Here is a 17,739-nt window from a genome sequence, read left to right as displayed (position 1 = left end):
GTGTGTGTGTGTGTGTGTGTGTGTGTGTGTGTGTGCCTGTGTCTGACCATGAACATGCGGCTCCACTGGGGGTCGTTCAGCGTGGCCTCCATCATGAACAGCTCCACCGTCTGAGATGGGTGGCGTGTCAGGAATTTGATCAAAGGCTCCCGGAATGGACTGCCAGCCTGAGAGGGGAAGATTGTTTATTTGTTTTTGTCATGTAGTTCTACTGATTTTAGCATTTCATTGTGTTTCATGTCACACTAATCTCACACAAACAGAGGGAAAGCTGTGAAGTGGAGTTAAAGACTTAAGACTTATTATCATCTTCCTCAGGTAACAAGAGAAGTTTTCCTGAGAGCTACAGAGAGCTAAACTTGTTTTCCTGAGTGAATGGATTCATTTGTTTTGGTTGATAACAGAGTAAACTGATGACATCGTCTCCTCTCTGCTCCATGGAGGCTGAAGCTGCTCCGTTACCTCGATGAGCATGGCCCTCTCCGTCTTCATCACCACCTCCAGCAGAGGCTTGACCAGCGTCTGAGGGGCGGCCGGGATCAGGTGGAACAGGTTGATGATGGCCGAGCAGATCTTCATCTCCTGGAGGAAGAAGAGAGCGATGGAGGGGGAAGGGGGAGGGAGGGAGGGAGGGAGGGAGGGAGAGAGAGAGAGAGAGAGAGACAGAGACAGAGACAGAGACAGAGACAGAGAGAGAGAGAGAGAGAGAGAGAGAGAGAGAGAGACAGAGACAGAGACAGAGACAGAGACAGAGAGAGAGAGAGAGAGCAGGTGAGTGAGCGCTCACGCCAGGACGGTTAGGATCGAGTCGCGATGCCACCGTGGAGACAGTAGGACGGATCTAAGTCGGGGTCGTGGTACTGGAAGTGCAAACTAGGCTCATTAAACAGGTCAGAGCAGAGGTCAGAGACAGCAGCATGAAGGCCTACAGTACAGACAGACAGACAGACAGAGGACAACACAGGAGCTGCTAACATCAACCTAACATCATCTACGTATGTGTTCTACAGGACAACAGAGGGAGAAGTGGACATTTGAAACAGTCAAACTAAGACAAACTGTCTACAGACGAGCACACAGAGACACAGAGACACAGAGGGAAGAGGGAAGAGGGAAGAGGGCGGCTCCACCGTCACGACTACCACAACGCCACTGCAGACGCACGGACGGCAACAGCGGCTCCACTTCAGAAAAGGTTTAAAGATCACTGACAGAGAGTAACCAACAGAGGGCGCAACGCCGGGCCGCAGCTCACCTCCACACCTTCCAACGCAGGCTGTGCCGGAATGGAGACAATGGTCAGAGTCAGCAGAGTGTGAAGGCGTGTGTGTGTGTGTGTGTGTGTGTGTGGCATATAAGACAGAGTGATAACGGCACAAATGGGGGAAGACAGTTGAACACTTTATGTTTGACCTCTGGACCGCTCCTCCTCCTCCTCCCTCCATCCTCGTCTATCCTCCCCGGTCCCGCTCTGTCCCTCGCCGGTGCGTTTGTGTCATTATCAGGCGGAGCTAATTGACCCGGTGACCTCGGCCGTATTGTGGCTGTCAGCAGTCACAGAGACCGGAGCGGAGGGAAGCGGGAGACAAAGGGCCAATTTGCATCTAATTACACGCAACGCTTTGAGACGGGGAATTATGAACTCAAAAAAGAGAGAGGGAGGGAGGGAAGGGAGGAAGAGGAGGCGGCGGCTCTTTCCCCTCTTCCTCTCTCACCTTTTCTCTGCCGTTACAAGGTTATCTGTCGGGGAGATAATGAGGCGGCGCAGCGCTGGGCCCGCCGCCGCCCGCCTGCCGCCTAATTAATCATTGATTGTAATATGGCCACTCGCGACTCTTTGGGAGGAGGCGGCGTCGGCGGCGCTGGGGAGAAGTTGACGGCATGCGACTGTGGGCTCTTTATGCATCGGGAGGTGATTTCTCTGGACCGCGAGCCGGGCGAGGGAACAAAACAAAGCCGGAGCCAGGAGACAGATGTATCAACCCGAGTCTGCCTCTGTGCCGGGTCAGGTGGTTCTACAGCAGCTCAGCACCTTCACCTCCACTTACACGCTCACTCGGGGCGCCCACATTGTGTGAGTGAGCTGCCGACATTATGAGAGTATGGCTTTATGTAGGGATGCTGTCTGTACGTGTGTGTGAAGCATCTATACTCACACTGCCATCACTCCGCTGGCCTCCTTTGTGTGTTATCACCACCACCTCCATCCACTTCCTCAGGTGTTGCTGACAAACAGAGAGAGAGAGAGAGAGAGAAGAATGAGAGTGTGTGAGCGTAAAGCACAGGAATTGACAATCACACCTAAAAGCTTGGATTCCCAGGACGAGGCGGTGATTAAATACTGCGCCGCGCCGCCATACGTTCAGGATTAAAGGCATCCATCAAACGGCAAAAGGTGAAGACTTGAGAGAGGAGGAAGAGGAGGAGGAGGAGCTGGGTCTCACCATCATTTGGTCGCAGAATTTGTCGTTGAAGGAGTTGGGGAAGAGCCGGGTCACAGAGGTCAGGCGGTTGACCACGTTGAGCGTCAGGCTGCGGTAGTCGCCCAGCATCATCAGCAGGGGGCGCATGTGTGTGTGGATCTGGTCCACCTCGATGGTGGCGCCCTCCAGGAACTACAACACAACACGGACACACACACGGATCAAAACACACACAACACACAGCCTTTAATGTCACTGAGCACCTCTATGTATGGATCAGTCAAGAGTTTAACATATTAATCCTTTATGTGCCTCTTCATCTTCACACCCAAATCCTCTCCCTTCATCAATCATTCATTCTCTTTACAACAATCATCTTCTCTCTCCATTAGACTCCTGTCCTCCATTAAGGAACTAAAGCCGCTGAAATTAGGACACGGGGCTTTGTTGTTCAAAGAAGAGAAGGGCACGTGACACACACACACACACACACACACACACACACACACACACACACACACACACACACACACACACACACACACACACACACACACACACACACACACACACACACACACACACACACACACACACACACACACACACACACACACACACACACACACACACACACACACACACACACACACACACACACACAGGAGGGAATGATGCATGGCAGCCACATTCATTTTCCTCTCAGCGCAGAGAACAAACACTCCATCCTGTATTGATCGGCCAGTGGCAGCGCTCATTAGAGCGGAGTAGAGCAGAGATGAAAGAATGGAGAGGCAGAGCAACATCAGGGCGCTGAAGAGGAGGGAGAATGAAGGGCAGAGCGGCGGAGAGAGCAGTGACAAAGAGGCATGATGGATGAATAGAGGCTAAGGAGGGACGGACAGTTACAGGGGGACAAAGGACAAGGAGACAAAAACAACAAGAGGGGAGGAGAGGAAGGAGGAAAACATGAAGAGTCCTCGCCACTCTGCCAGACCCACGGGACACGTTAACGGGACGCTCTGGACTAAACAGAGGCAGAGAACGCCTTCAAGTTCAAATGTAGAAGGGACATAAGGAGTGGAGATGGGGCCCATTATGGACATTTTCAAATTCTGTTCCATTTGGTCGTCATGGTGACAGGAAGCAGAGATTTTTAATAAATCCTCTCTTTATGAGCAAAGCAGCTTGTAAACTACACGGCAGAGACGGAGTGATTAGACTGTGGCGCCTATTTAGCAGCGATACAGAGAGTGCAACACGCTGGTTACACCTGAGACTGATGAAGATGATGAAGATGATGTCTGAGGGACAACAAATAAAAATGCTAATTCCACAAAAACTGCACAAAAGTACAAAACTGTTGAATGCGCCGCTCAGAGGAGGATGGTGTGTGTGTGTGTGCGTGTGTGCGTGTGTGTGCGTGTGTGTGCGTGTGTGTGCGTGTGTGTGCGTGTGTGTGCGTGTGTGGCACTGACCTTCCTCATGCACGCCTCCCCCGCCTCCTGCAGCTCGTTGTTTGTGGAGTTGAGAGCTTTGAACAGAGCGGCGATGATCTTCTCTCTGGACTGAGGCAGGTAGTTACAGGCAGCCAGAGCATCTAGAGCAACACAGAGCGTCAGGGACAGTCATGAGAGGAAGAATGAGCGGAGAGGAAGAAGAATAAAGATGACATCACATCAGGCCGACTCACTGAGGGCGGCGATGCGGAGAGGAACCAGGGAGGGAAGACTCTTATAACAGGGCAGCTTCATCAGAGCAGCATCCTCTGCCTCACACAGGTTCAGCAGCTGCAGAGAGAAGAAGCAGTGTGTCAGCGTGAAGTCTGACTGAGCCAGATGACATCATAGTACCGTCATCTGGTCTGCGGCGCCCCTCTCACCTCGGTGTAGAACACCTTGTGCTCCATGACGTTGAGGTCCATGGTGAAGAGGCGTGGCTGCAGGGTGGTGCAGAAGGTGTTCCCCTCCATCAGGCCGATCTGAGCGTTGGCTGGTTGGTGACGCAGCAGGTGCTTCTTAGGAGGAACCATGTCCTGCAGAACCTAAAGAGGAACCAGAAGTGTGTGAGGCAGAGATGTATCGCCTCACGTCTGTCTCGCTCCGCTCCTCCATCCTCTTCCTCACCTCTTTGTGCGGCTCCATGATGACGGTGACGCTCTTCCCGGTGACCTGGGCCAGGACCTGCAGAGAGTGCATGGCCTGCTTCCTGACGGTGGAGTTGGGCGAGGTCACCTCCCGCACCAGGTCGTGCGTCACCATGTGGAACGACTTCTCCTGGGCGGCCAGGAGCTCGTCCGTCTTCTCTTCGTCCTTCAGCGGGGTGGCGCAGCGCACCAGCAGCTGCTCCAGGGTGGTCTTCGCCATGGCAACGGCTCCATTCGACACCTGCGTGAGACGAAAAGCTCAGATAAACGGAGAAGCTAGAGTTTGAAATCAATTTCTGAGATGATTTCTGCTCCTCCTCCTCCTCCTCCTCCTCCTCCTCCTCCTTCTCCTCCTCCCCCTCCTCCTCCTCCTCCTCCTCTCACCTCTCCTGTGAGGTCCATCATGACGAAGAGCAGGGCCTTGAGGAAGGTGAGCTGGTTCTGCAGCACCCAGATCAACGGCAGCCGCTCCATCAGGAACTTGATGGACACCACGCCGCCGAGCTTGGCGTACCAAGCCTGTTCATAGCAGCAGGCACACAGACGCTCCACGATGTAGGAGAACAAGGGCAGCTGGCAAGCCTGGGGAGAGGAGAGGAGAGGTGAGGAGAGGAGAGGAGAGGAGAGGCCAAGAAGATGAATGGATTCATATTTTACATCTGCTGATAAGATAATAGAGTACTAATCTTCCTCATGGTCACAGGGAGAGAGACTGACCCTTTCCTTGGAGCCCAGGATGATGCTGGCCACATCAAAGATGACAGCCAGGGCCACCTCGCCGATCTTACACAGCTCCTTCTCCTCGTAGGCCATGCAGATGGCGATGGCGTCGATCAGAACCAGCGGGTCCATTCCCTTGGAGCCGTTCTCCTCGCTGTGGAACATGGCCGTGCTGGGCTGGCTGCCTAACTGGTAGGATGCCAGCAGGAACGGACCTGAGATGGAGAGATGACAGAGAGGAGAGGGTTGAGGTGACATCTGTGCAGGTGTGTGTGTGTGTATGTGTGTGTGTGTGAGAAACAGGAAAACTCTGCTTCAGATTTAATGGTTACAAAACGCTGAACAGTGAAACAGCCACTTTCTTCTGCGAGCGCTGGAGTAACAGCTAACATCAGAGGAGAAGAGGACAGAGAGAGAGTGTGTGTGTGTGTGTGTGTGTGTGTGTGTGTGTGTGTGTGTGTGTGTGTGTGTGCGTGTGTGTCCCTCACCACACTGCTGAGCCACAGCCACCATGGTGTAGTGTCGGATCAGGCTGGCGACGAAGGGCAGAGCGCTGGGCCTCAGGTCCTTGATCACGGCCGACATGAAGGCGCCGGTCAGGGCCTGCTCAAAGGTGCGGCGGGCCGGCGTGTCCTGGGCTTTGTAGCGGTGAGAGATGATGACGTTGGGAATCCACTTCTCCGTGAAGCTGCAGAGAGAAAACCAGACGATGTTTCACCGACAAATAACAATGGAAACACAAGAACACTTTAGATCTAAATAGTTTATCCCTGAGAAGCTTTGAGTTCCTTTCTTGTGGAGCTTCTTCTCCTGATCTCAATGTCTCACTGAGACGCTGCTGCATTAATTGCCTGCATCCCTCAAGCTGAACTTAACAAGCTCTGCCATTCTTCCTCCTTCCTTCCCTTCTGCTTCTCTGCCTCTCTGGTATTTTGGTTATTTACTGCAGCTGAAGGCGACTGAGCCGCGTTGTGATGGAGCAGCTGTTTGCTCCGTGCTTGAGCTTGTGTTTTATAATGCCACACGCCACAGGCACAGCTGATGGATCGCTTCATTTCATTATCACCATTTAGAAGACTGTTCTTTAGAGGAGGAGGAGGAGGAGGGGGCACAGTGGACAGAGCCTCAGATCAATCGCCTTTCACTCATGCAGGAGCGCCTCACACACACACGCTGCTCTGTTCTCCCCACATGGGATTTGAATAGATTCTCTCCATCTTTGACTTTCTTTTTGAACTGAAACGCTCACTTCTTCCCCGCCGACAGCAGCGAGGAAGATGGAAGGAGGAAGATGAGGCAAAGGCAGACAGAGGAAGTGGTTGATGAGGGGAGGACAGGAGGAGGCAGCAGGCGCAGCCCCCCGATCATCACTGACATACTTCATCATCCCCCCAGAGATGTGCACGTGTGTGTATGTGTGTGTTGGTGTGTGCAGCAGGAGTGTGTGTGCAGTGTAAACAGACAGAGGGAAGTCAATTAGCTCCTGCCCGGGGATCAATGATGGTAATGTGACTAACCCAACATCACACACCCCCTTCTGTTCCTCTGCTCCTGTCTCCTGCCAGAGGGGGGCGGGGGCGGGGCATGTGAGGGCGTAATTAGCCCCTCCCACTCCCGAGACAGAGTTGGTGAGGCTAAAGTGGCAGAGGTGCGACAAGAGAGTGGTTGTTGTGCGTTGTTGTGTGTCCTTACTTGGGGTGAGACAGGAGCTGGTAGAGGGCGTGCTTGTTGTCGTCCAGGCTCGTCATGGCAACCAGGAAACACTTGATGACCTCCCAGGCCTGCCGCCTGTAGTAGGGCTCTGTGTTGGCGCTTTTCAGGCAGTCCAGGGCCGTCTCTATGGCCTGAGGGTCACAACACACACACATGGATTCATCACTACACAGTCAAACAGGGTAACCAACCAGATTTGAACAAAGTGTTTATAAAAGTATCACTATGGGAACAAAGACTGCGATCTAAAGACACAGAGAGGATGAATCTGCTCCATCTGGCAGCAGAGAGGCCTCATGATTCCTACATTATGGGCCGACAAGACACGAACGCCAAGCACTAAAGGAGAGAAGATAAACTAATTAATGCCACTCAGAGCAGAGGGAGGAGGAGGAGGAGGAGAGGAGATGAGGGGAAGCTGCAGGATTGTGGACCTGTCAGGATATTAAAGGTCCTCTGACAAGACTCTGGGACTTTAAACAGGAAGTACATGGACATCAAATTGGATGTTTAAAGGCAAAACTCTGAACACACACTGCTGCCAGAACGCGGCTCCTGCAGTCATGACGACAATAAGAAGCAAAGACCCCAGAGAGCAGGAGGATCTGATCTGAAGCCCCTCTGAGTGTCTCCATCAGAGCCTCCCTTCATCCTCACACTCCTAACTTCAGCTCTCTGTCTACATCACAGAGTTTTAAGCTGCACGGATGCAGAACGTGTCAGAGGGAGATTAACGCCTCGGCGTGGACGTGTGCGGCTCCCTGTGTCCGCGCTGACGGCAAACACACAGACGGATGGATGGCTGAGGAGACGGAGCGGCCATTAGCCAGAGTAAATAACACTGTCATGGTGGCCGGCACGGGATTGATGATTACTGACTGGGAATGAGGAGGAGAAGCAGGGATGGATTTAATTACACACACACACATCTCCTCATTTTACCTCTCTTACTCTCAGACACACACACACACACACACACACACACACACACACACACACCTGACAAGGATGTATTGTTGGCTCTGGAGAACAATAATGAGAAATTCAAAGCTACTTTCCCTTTGCTTCTTTCTTTGCTCCTAAATTGAAACACAAAGCTGAAGGCAGCAGGAGGATCAATGGCTTTCAAACTGCTTCCAGTCTGAGTAACAGAGTGACTGAACTTTTCCTCTGGAGAGTGGAGCCGTACCTTCTCCATGGGCAGCTGTATGGAGGCCTTACAGTCGGTGAACTCGGCCTTGATGCTGGGCCCCTGGACCTCCGTCACCACATACTGCAGCCTCTGCGACTCCTTCAGCATCTTCCTGTTGCTGCCCCCAAACTTGCCCAGCACGCGGTACGCCACGTGGGAGATGCTCTCCGCCGGGTTGCGCAGCGTTCGCCACAGGGCCTGGAGTGCAGGGCGAAAGAGGAGAGACGGGTCATTACACATTCATCCACTAGGGGCAGGCAGGGGGAGAGAGAGCCACATGATGAGACGAGCTGCCGGCCTCTACCTGCATGAGCTCCGCCCTCACAGGCTGGATGTGGTCGTACAGGAAGTCGGGCTGCAGGTTGTCCACACACAGCTCCAGCGTGCGGAGGCCCTGGCTGACCAGCGTCTGAGAGCCGTTGAGCGCCGACACCAGCGGGTCCATCAGCATGGGCAGGTAGGGCAGCAGGGAGCTCAGACGCACCGGCACCGTCAGACACAACTCCACAAACAAGTCCTTCATGTGCTGCTTGTGAAGGCCACTCTGCAGCATGTTCAGACCTGAGGGAGGAGAGGAAACGTGTGTGAGCAGGAAGAGAGAGGAAAGAAGAGAGAGTGGCAGCTGTGTTGAAGCTGTGTGAGGCTTCACCTTGGAGCAGGTTGGGCAGAAGAGGCAGGAACTCCTGGTAGAGCAGATCATGGCTGCCACCACCGATGGAGCGGAACAGAGCCCGGAGAAGCAGGAAGTAGTTGTAGGGTTCCTTAGCTGATTGGGCTAATTCCATAGAGCTGTTGACTATCTTATGGAGGTGCGGCTGCAGAGACAGGACACACAGGTTAATGGAGAGGAAGAGGTGAGGTAAGAACAGCAGCCCGTCTCACTGCAGACTCCTAACCTTCAGCATCTGCTCGTTCTCCGCTGCAAAGAGCGACACTGAGCCAAAGACCAGTTTGAAGAGCTTGAGGTAGAGGTTGGAGAGTTCCACGTTGGATCCCATCTCAGGCAGCCTCTCCAGGAGATACTCCACTAAGATGGTGGCAAACAGGGCGGAGGTGGACAGATTGGCCAGGAAGGAGTTCGCCACAATCTGATGGATGACAGAACAACAGACTCAAACGGAATCTGAACACAGGAATCGAGCGGCGTTCGGTCTCCTCTGCACGCCGGGCGGCGGCTCGTACCTGCAGGGCGTAGTTCTTGGAGATCCTCTCCACCATGTACGGCACGGTGGTCTGGAAGATCTCCTTAAAGGTGAGCGGGTTCATCATGGTGAAGACTCCTGCAAAGTGCTCCAGCACCTCCTTCTCCTCCTTCATGCGTACAGTCTGGCAGTTGGCCACCCGGATGTACGTCTGCTGGTTATTGGCCACCTGCACCTGACAGGAGGTACAGTGGTGTTAGAACACACACACACAGGGGACACACACTTCCTGTCTGGAGCACTTTGGTGCTCTTACCTGGTAGATGTCCAGAGCCTGCATGGCGTATTTCACCAGCTTGATGTAAATCTGCGTCTCCTTGGGCTGCAGCTGCTTGTTGGGAATGAACTGAGCCTCTGGAGGGGAGAGGAGGGAAGCAGACGTAGAGCGGGATCAGCACTTATCAATCAACCCCCTGTGGTGTGAATGTGTCAGTGTGTGTGGAGGAGAGCCTCACCTCCGGGGGCCTTGCAGGAGGTGATGCCCCAGGTGATGGTCTTCACCCCGCACACCAGCGTCTTCACCAGGCTGCGGCAGTCCGACACCTGGAATGTCTGCTTGTCCTCTTTCTCGCCCTGCCGGTCGAAGGAGGTGGTGGGAGGGGGAGGGGCCGCGGGGACGGGAGTGGGAGGGGCAGGAGGGGGAATGGCGGGCGTGGTGGACGGGGTGGGAGTGGCAGGGACCCCCGGTAACGCCGCCGTCTCCACCACGCCCATCTCTGACTGGGGCTTACACTTCTTGAAGATGGACACCAGCTGGTAGCGAGCGATGGTGTGGAACTTCAGCACAAAGACCTGACAGACAAGAGAAGAGACCAGAGAAGACACTTTCACGTTTCAACTTCCACGACTTCACTAGTCCATCTCCTCCTCATCGCCCCTCCTCCTACCTCCAGCATCCTCATCAGGATGTCTCTCCCGTTCCCGTTCTCCTGCTCAGACTTGGAGCGGATGCAGTCCACCAGGTTGAGCAGCAGCTTGCAGGACATGGTCTGGATGTTACTGGGGAGCGACTCGTCGTCTATGTTCTTGGCAAAGAGCTGCACGGCCAGGGACAGATCCGTCAGGGGCAGATTCTGACGAACGTGGTGTACCAGGTCTGCCAGCGTGCTGTAAGCCAACGGCCTGGACAAGAAGAGACGAGCCACATTACAACCTCAGAATGAAATCATTAGACTTCCTCAGCGTGTCGTTCTGCAGCGCTGCTCTCACACCACAGCGTAATGAGACCCGGGCAGACAGAAGAAGACAGGAAGAGCGGGATCGATTCAGAAAAAGCAGCTCTGGAATTTAGCGGCGAGAGAAGGTGAGCGAAAAACTGACACTGATAATCCTGCCAGCTCCCGTCCGCCTGTCTGGCCGCGCTAATGTGACACGACAGCTATTGTGTTGATGAGGTGAGCCGGTTTGGCAAGAAGAAAAGGGTCAAGGTGGTTTCAGATTGACCCGTGGGAGGCGGCGTGGACAGCCTGCCCCCTGGAGACGAGGCTGAACACGACAGCCTGACAGCCTCACACACTCGCTCACACACTCTGCCTCCCTCAGAGCTCCAGCCGCTCTGTGGAGCGCCTGATTAGTATGCGAGGACACTTAACCTGCACCTGGAGTAGCAATCAGCCACCAGGAGAGAGGAGAGCACGCTGACATCAATGAGATCAAGTGACCGCCAACACACACGTACGCACGCACAAGACACACACACACACACACACACAGAAATTACCTGAGAGTCTCTCGAGCCGTGTAGCCAGAACCAATCAAGATGGATTCATCAAAAAGTTTGTCCATGCAGGGAATAAACTCTGCAACACATCAAGAAGACAAACTTTTAATGATGCAGCTTCAAATCTAACACAGGAAGCATGCAGGGTGTGTGTGTGTGTGTGCGTGTGCAGTACATACGGCTGCGGAGGTCGGTGGTGAGGATGTGTTTGGCTGCGATGAGCAGCTCCTTGCGCAGGTGAGCCGTCTCTGAGGGACAGTTGGACAGCAGCTGCAGCATTCCCTTCACCATCTGCTGGGAGTACTTACCCACCAGGTCCTGACACACACACAGTTTATAAGCTCAATTTTAACACCAAAGCTTTGTGTGTGTGTGTGTGTGTGTGTGTGCGTGCGTGCGTGCGTGCGTGCGTGCGTGCGTGCGTGCGTGCGTGCGTGCGTGCGTGCGTGCGTGCGTGCGTGTGTACCTGGTAGATGCGGATGATGTAGGCCAGGAAGGACAGAGTCTTGATCTGAGCTGCGATGAAGTCGGCGTACAGCTCCTTGTTATACAGTTTGTGCTGCCTGCAAACACACACACACACAGACACACACACACACACACACACATCAGTCACTGCTGACTCGGACTCATGCATGTTGTCATACATGTAGCAGTGGCGTTCCCAGGTCCTCCAGCTGTAGGAGCCTTCCTCCCTCCCTGCAGCCTGCTGATGTGTTTCCATTAATGAACTCTGCTCCATTTCCTGTGTGTTTGGAATGCTTAACACAATCCTGCTTCACCTCCTGCTAAGCCAATCTCTACCATTTTAACTTCCCCCCCCAAATGGATTTTAACTTGGGCTCTGGCAGGCAAAGTGTCAACACCGTCAACACACTGAGTGCAGGGGAGGAGGAGGAGGAGGAGGAGGAGAGGGAACACAGAATCAATTCACTTTAAACGTGCACACACTCATTCCACAGGCAGTAAAGGGAAAACTAAATGTGTTGAAAGCACATCAAGCTCCTGCCTCACACACACACCTACACACACACACACGTTACCTGGCCTGTGGAGAGACCTGCAGCATGATGGTGTTCATGATGAGAGGCACAAACTCTGACACCACGTTGTGAATGTTGAGTTTGTAGAGCTGAGAGGAGAGGAGAAGAAGAGAGGAGGAGAAGAAGAGCAGCTGATCAGCACAGAAGTCACTCAAGGATTTGTTTATATAAATGTTATAATGTAATTACTCCAATGATTAATAAATGCTGATGTGTCAAACTCTGTTACTGACAGAAATAAAGACATAACTGACAACAAAGACGACTTCTCAAATTACTGCAGATCATTTTATTATAAAGCCCTTTGTGTTTGAAATATTAAAATGTAATTCTGTCAGTCAGGTATTTAAACAAACAGTAGATCAAACATGAAATGACTAAATGTCCTAACCCATAGACATAAGTGAGACTTGGTGAGTTTACCTGATACATCAGCACCACTATGATGGGAAGCTCAGCCAGAACCTTCAGAGACAGGGAGCCCCGGGGGATGATGGTGTGCTGGAGTCGGACAGACAGACAGACAGACAGACAGACAGACAGACAGACAGACAGACAGACAGACAGACAGAGGCAGAGTGAGCAGGAGTGTAACGACTAGACGATGGTGAGAGTGAACATTCAGCATCAGCACCTACAGTCTGACATGAGACCTGAGCAGATGAGTGACAGATAGAAGAGGATCTACATGTATCTGCCACTTCTGCATCAATGAACACACACACCCCTGCTTCAGGTTATCGTGTCACCTTTCCTGTCTGAGCCACTCATGGTACACTACTGCCCCCCGGTGGTTACAGACGGTGAGTGTGTAACAGAGGTCACACGCTCCCACACACCAGGTTTGGTTTGCTCACCGTTCTTGTCTCGCTGTCTTCCCTCTCAGGCGCCGTCTTCACCAGCACAGATGTGATCATCCCCACCATCTCCGGAGAGGGAACCGTGTTCTCTGCGATCACCTGAGGGTTCTCAAAGTACCGGGCCTGGAGAGAACACGACAGGACGAAGGGGGACGATAGGAGAGAGGATGGAGCGTCAGCGAGAGACAGAACCCTGTGCAGCCATGATGACATCACAACTCAAACATCTTCTTCTGCTGAGTTTGTACTTACGACAACTTTTGGGAGGTCTTTGTAAATCTGCTTCACAAAGTCCAGAAAGTGATGAATCTGAGAAGAGGCGGTTATGGAAAGTGTGTTAATCTGGTGTTCAATGATACACAATACGTCTCTGGCACTGCAATCACTTTCACAAATGTGCTTTTTGCTCTTTAATAAGAAGTTCTTCTTCTGCATGACTGGCTTCATCTGCAGGAAGACCAAGTGCTGCAGCAGCCGCTCATCGCTCAGACCGTTTAATGCAAACATCAAACACAACTAATCTCATCTTTATTACTCAGCTAAGAACTCCGGTTTTTCCATTTCCTATCAATCACTTCCACGACTCTGTGCTGATTTTCTCACCTCTTGAGAGATCGGTGGGCGGAATTGTTTGTGCAGCTCGATAATAATCCGGAGGCAGATCAGCACATTCTCCTCGCTCTCAATCTGCAGAGACAACAAAGCAAACAGGCGGTGAAGAGCAGTCAGCTAACAGCTCGTCTGCACTGATAGGAGGAAACATTTAGCTTCATTCAGCAGAGATTCCATTTCATTTTGACACCATAATAAGCTTGAATGCAAAGTAGTATCATCTAACCCTCCCAATATGAAGCCGTTAAAAAGGAGCAGAGTTTGAGTTCAATCTAAAAGAGTTAAAGCAACAAGTGAGACGCTGCACAGATGAATCCTCGTACCTCCAGGAAGCGGAACATCACAGACAGGATGTTCTTGGTGTGCGGACGAAGGTGTTCGTTTGTGGGGATGCGATGGATGATTTCCAGCACGAGCTTCCTCAGTTGCTGCAGAGAGGGAGAAAAGCAAAGAGACGAGCTCGTGCTGTTTACACTTACAGATGTCTGTGATCAACAACAGAGACTGACTTCTCACAGTTTAGCAGCGTCGTTTCCACTGAGCGTGAACAGAGAGAGCTTAAATCAAACGTGGCTTGATGAGCAGGCGGGCATAGCGGAGCAGCAAATGGAGCGTCGCATGGCTTCAGACAGAGCACTGATGTCGCTCTAGCGTCAGCAGATGGGCCATTAGTGGATAATATCCAATCAGATTCATTTAGGTGCAGCATTTACACCCAGACAGCCTGGTGCTGCTGGAGGTCTGTGCGCGCGCGCACACACACACACACACACACACACACACACACACACACACACACACACACACACACACACACACACACACACACACACACACACACACACACACACACACACACACACACACACACACACACACACACACACACACAGCATCTAAAGTTCTTCTACAATTCTCCCTCAGCTCAGTGGGAAGTCAAGATTTGATCCCTCGCTGATTCTGTAAGTTTGCCTACTGACAAACAAAGCAACAGTTTATGATTTTAATAGAGGGTTTATTGATCGTGTGCACAGGTGTCTCTTATTCAGGTAACAAGTTGAGATTAGGAGCACTTCCTTAAAACGAGAGGAGGAAATGTGTGTGGCTCCTAAACGCTCTGTGAGAGGCTGACGATCAAAGGCAAATCAAGTTATAACTTTTATATCATGTGATTTTCTAGGTTTCGTTTTGGTATCCAATCTCTCCTTCTCTCTCTCTCTCTCACTCGACCACTCAGGATTTTGTCAGTGGGCAAATTTACAAAATCAGTAAAAGGATCAAACACTTGTTTCCCCACTGTGTGTACTTCATGTGTGTAAGCAGGAAAGCTCAAACATGTGTGGATGACTCTGTGGACACAGACTCTTACCTGCGTGGGTTTCTCCTGAAGGAACTGCACCTCTCCATCCTGCAGGAAGGTGAGGAAGCGTGGGATGATGTGTTCCAAGAAGGTGGAGTACTGAGGTGAAGACGTCACATTCTGAGAGAGGAAAGCAGAGGAAGAGTCAGGATTCAGCCACACACACACAGAGAGAGAGAGAGAGAGAGAGAGAGAGAGAGAGAGAGAGAGAGAGAGAGAGAGAGAGAGAGAGAGAGAGAGAGAGAACTCTATCATAATCCATCAGCAGAGACACAGAAGATGAGGATTCTCCATAACACACGCACAGCCATTCATCAAACTCACCTCAAAGTTCTCGCTGACCTCCTGCATCATCTTCAGCTTGGTTTCATCCGCTGGGGGTTGAAGGACAAAGAGTCGCCATTAATCAATCTGGGTTAGGACACTCCTCTGTTCCTGCTCTCTGTTTGCTCAGCATGGGCGCTCAGATCTTATCAGTTTGACTTTCACCGCCCAGATTTTTTAAAGGTACCAAAACAGTCACACACTCACTCACACACACACACGCACTCTCACAGCCACTCGTACCTTTGTCTGGACTAAAGAACATCGCTCTCATCACATCGCCCATGCAGCTTCCTAACACTAAGCACTTCATTATAATGACAATATGTCACATTAAACTTTATTGTAAGTAAGACCTGCTTCAACGCTTGAGCAGATCAAGGAGAACATACGTGTGTTAGCGTCCGTGAGCGCTGCCACAAACTGCAGGTACTTCTTCATCAGTGTGGTCTGGTCCACCACAGTGGGGCTCGGTGCAGGCACAAAGGCCATGCTGCCAGCTGAGGCAGGAAGAGGGCAGACAGGCGGCAGGAAGTGGGCAGACAGGCAGCCTGCTCACTGCTCACTCTGGGTTCATGCACACAGGAGAGGAAACACAACAACAACATCAGCAGCAGAAGCAACACAGTGGCTCTTCAGATAGAAACTTAAATTATGATACAAATAGATATATGTTATTCTTATTTGAATGCCAAATAGTTTCTAAATGTCCAAGGTGGGGGTGTGTCAGTGTGGGGAAGCTGCCTACATGATGTCATCCTGTAATAACTGTACCTACAAGTACTTTCAACTATCATAATTATGTCATTCACACATATCCTTTGCTAGCTGTGGTTCATTGCTGTCACATTGCTGTTTGTCTTCACACGATCACACAGCCTGCTTCTCTTTATGGATTTACTTCTCTTCATTTTCTGTTGTCTGTCTTTGCTCGCTCATGTAAACAATTGATTGGCAAAACCTCTTTACTAACTTTATATTAACTTTATCATTATTTACTTTGCTATATTTCGAATCAGAGGGGAAATGCGGCGTTTGGCAAACAAACTCACAAACATGCCCTGTAATGGACGCGCCTTGATGACGTCACAACAAGCGCCAGCTAGCCGTTTTTGAACAACACATCACTGTTTGTGAATTAAAAACAAATTTCTTGGCGCCAAAAAGGTAACCCGCACATCGCTGAAGCTCTTTAAAGACATTATACAGCCATTCTGCTAACAAACACTACTGCAGCAGGAACACGAGTCCGACATTATGCTTCAGTTCCAGTTAGCTTAAGAGCTAGTTCTTCTGAAGAAAGAAAGCGCTCGCGCTGCTGCACAAAATGAATATAAGTCACAGATCAAAAGCAGCTTTCCGTCGATAAGAGGCGGCTCACATATGACCGCAACACTAGTTTTTAAGAAAGCGTGAGGTTTGAAAAACATGCACAAGTTGTAAGAAAAGCATTTCCCTACAAACTTACCAACGCCACCGGCAGAGATCAGCGTCTGGACCCGCCGCGCCGCCGCTCAGCGCTCACACAAGCCGGGACCCCGTGTGATATCCCTCCGCAGATAGTGCGCCATCTTTCCACTTTACTGAGCACTTTCGCTCAGCATCTATAGTGTTTAGCTTAATGTGGTTACAAATGATAAAGAAATGCATTCGCTGTTTCCTGGTATGAAGAAGAAATGTTAGAATGGCAGAGTATAGAACTAGCGGAAGGATACAAAGTACAAGCCAGTCGCTGTAAGACCATCGCTTTCGATGGTCTTCTGGCTCTCGGGGTTGTTTGTGCAGGAAGTAATTTTGCGGGTAACTGCACAAGCAGCTTTGCTTTCCAGCAGCTTGAGGGTTAAACTGAAGGCCCGACGCAGACTCCGAATAAACAGCATTTTTAGCTTTACAAAGTCAAAACACATTCAGAACCACGCAAAAATGATATGGAGACGGAAATGTTTTGTTTATTTTGTGCTATCAGAAAATAAAATGACAGTTAAGAAAGGTTTTCTCACGAGCATGTCCAACTTAATCTACCACGTTTTTTACTCTGATATCAATTGTCGTACACCCTTCTCTGTGCTAGCCCAACAAACAGTATCTCAAACATTATAGGTAAATAAAAGAACTTTTATTTTGGCATTGTAATTTTACTAATTCTGGAAAGTCGTTTATTTGCACTCATCTGCTTTCAAACCACTCAAATTTGAAACTGTGGTTTTTGTTTTCACACATTGTGAGAACACAAATGCAGACTGTTATTTATTAATCAATCCAGACATTTTTACAAGCAAAATATGATCAATTTGTCCAATGCCACATTTGTCTGCGTTTTAAACTTTTATGAATGTATATTGATGCTTTCTCTGAATTGTGTAAGACGGAAGCTGGCTGTAAATATGAGGTATTATAATTGTAAGGTGTAATATAAGGTATAAT

At 50.8% G+C, this 17,739-nt stretch overlaps 1 protein-coding gene across 2 annotated transcripts in view; it reads right to left on the bottom strand.

Moving 5' to 3' along the window:
- Positions 1-16,835, bottom strand: part of trrap (transformation/transcription domain-associated protein) — a 60,049-nt gene extending 43,214 nt beyond the window's left edge. The window contains exons 1-34 of one of the 2 annotated variants that reach the window (XM_076169607.1): positions 16,784-16,835; positions 15,708-15,882; positions 15,316-15,365; positions 15,001-15,111; positions 13,955-14,059; positions 13,623-13,706; positions 13,272-13,328; positions 13,017-13,142; positions 12,583-12,660; positions 12,160-12,248; positions 11,583-11,679; positions 11,296-11,434; positions 11,117-11,195; positions 10,284-10,518; positions 9,852-10,188; positions 9,653-9,750; positions 9,377-9,571; positions 9,091-9,282; positions 8,844-9,009; positions 8,499-8,755; positions 8,192-8,392; positions 6,982-7,133; positions 5,778-5,977; positions 5,287-5,504; positions 4,954-5,151; positions 4,550-4,810; positions 4,306-4,467; positions 4,117-4,213; positions 3,902-4,023; positions 2,445-2,615; positions 2,157-2,225; positions 1,256-1,276; positions 463-582; positions 48-167 (exon numbers count right to left, since the gene is read on the bottom strand). In XM_076169607.1, the coding sequence (XP_076025722.1) occupies positions 48-167; positions 463-582; positions 1,256-1,276; positions 2,157-2,225; positions 2,445-2,615; positions 3,902-4,023; positions 4,117-4,213; positions 4,306-4,467; positions 4,550-4,810; positions 4,954-5,151; positions 5,287-5,504; positions 5,778-5,977; positions 6,982-7,133; positions 8,192-8,392; positions 8,499-8,755; positions 8,844-9,009; positions 9,091-9,282; positions 9,377-9,571; positions 9,653-9,750; positions 9,852-10,188; positions 10,284-10,518; positions 11,117-11,195; positions 11,296-11,434; positions 11,583-11,679; positions 12,160-12,248; positions 12,583-12,660; positions 13,017-13,142; positions 13,272-13,328; positions 13,623-13,706; positions 13,955-14,059; positions 15,001-15,111; positions 15,316-15,365; positions 15,708-15,807 (4,707 nt within the window). In that variant the 5' untranslated portion in view covers positions 15,808-15,882; positions 16,784-16,835. The remainder of the gene's footprint in view (positions 1-47; positions 168-462; positions 583-1,255; positions 1,277-2,156; positions 2,226-2,444; positions 2,616-3,901; positions 4,024-4,116; positions 4,214-4,305; positions 4,468-4,549; positions 4,811-4,953; positions 5,152-5,286; positions 5,505-5,777; positions 5,978-6,981; positions 7,134-8,191; positions 8,393-8,498; positions 8,756-8,843; positions 9,010-9,090; positions 9,283-9,376; positions 9,572-9,652; positions 9,751-9,851; positions 10,189-10,283; positions 10,519-11,116; positions 11,196-11,295; positions 11,435-11,582; positions 11,680-12,159; positions 12,249-12,582; positions 12,661-13,016; positions 13,143-13,271; positions 13,329-13,622; positions 13,707-13,954; positions 14,060-15,000; positions 15,112-15,315; positions 15,366-15,707; positions 15,883-16,783) is intronic. The other variant, XM_076169608.1, reaches the window with a different exon arrangement.
- Between the last annotated feature and the right edge of the window lie 904 nt (positions 16,836-17,739).

The sequence above is a fragment of the Genypterus blacodes genome, unplaced genomic scaffold (genome assembly GCF_046128005.1).
Source record: "Genypterus blacodes isolate CSIRO-AG114 ecotype Tasmania unplaced genomic scaffold, CSIRO-AGI_Gbla_v1 ptg000209l_1, whole genome shotgun sequence".
In the NCBI taxonomy this organism is placed as follows: domain Eukaryota; kingdom Metazoa; phylum Chordata; class Actinopteri; order Ophidiiformes; family Ophidiidae; genus Genypterus; species Genypterus blacodes.
The sequence above is the reverse complement of the archived record's forward strand: the minus strand, read 5'-3'. Positions and strand labels throughout refer to the sequence as shown.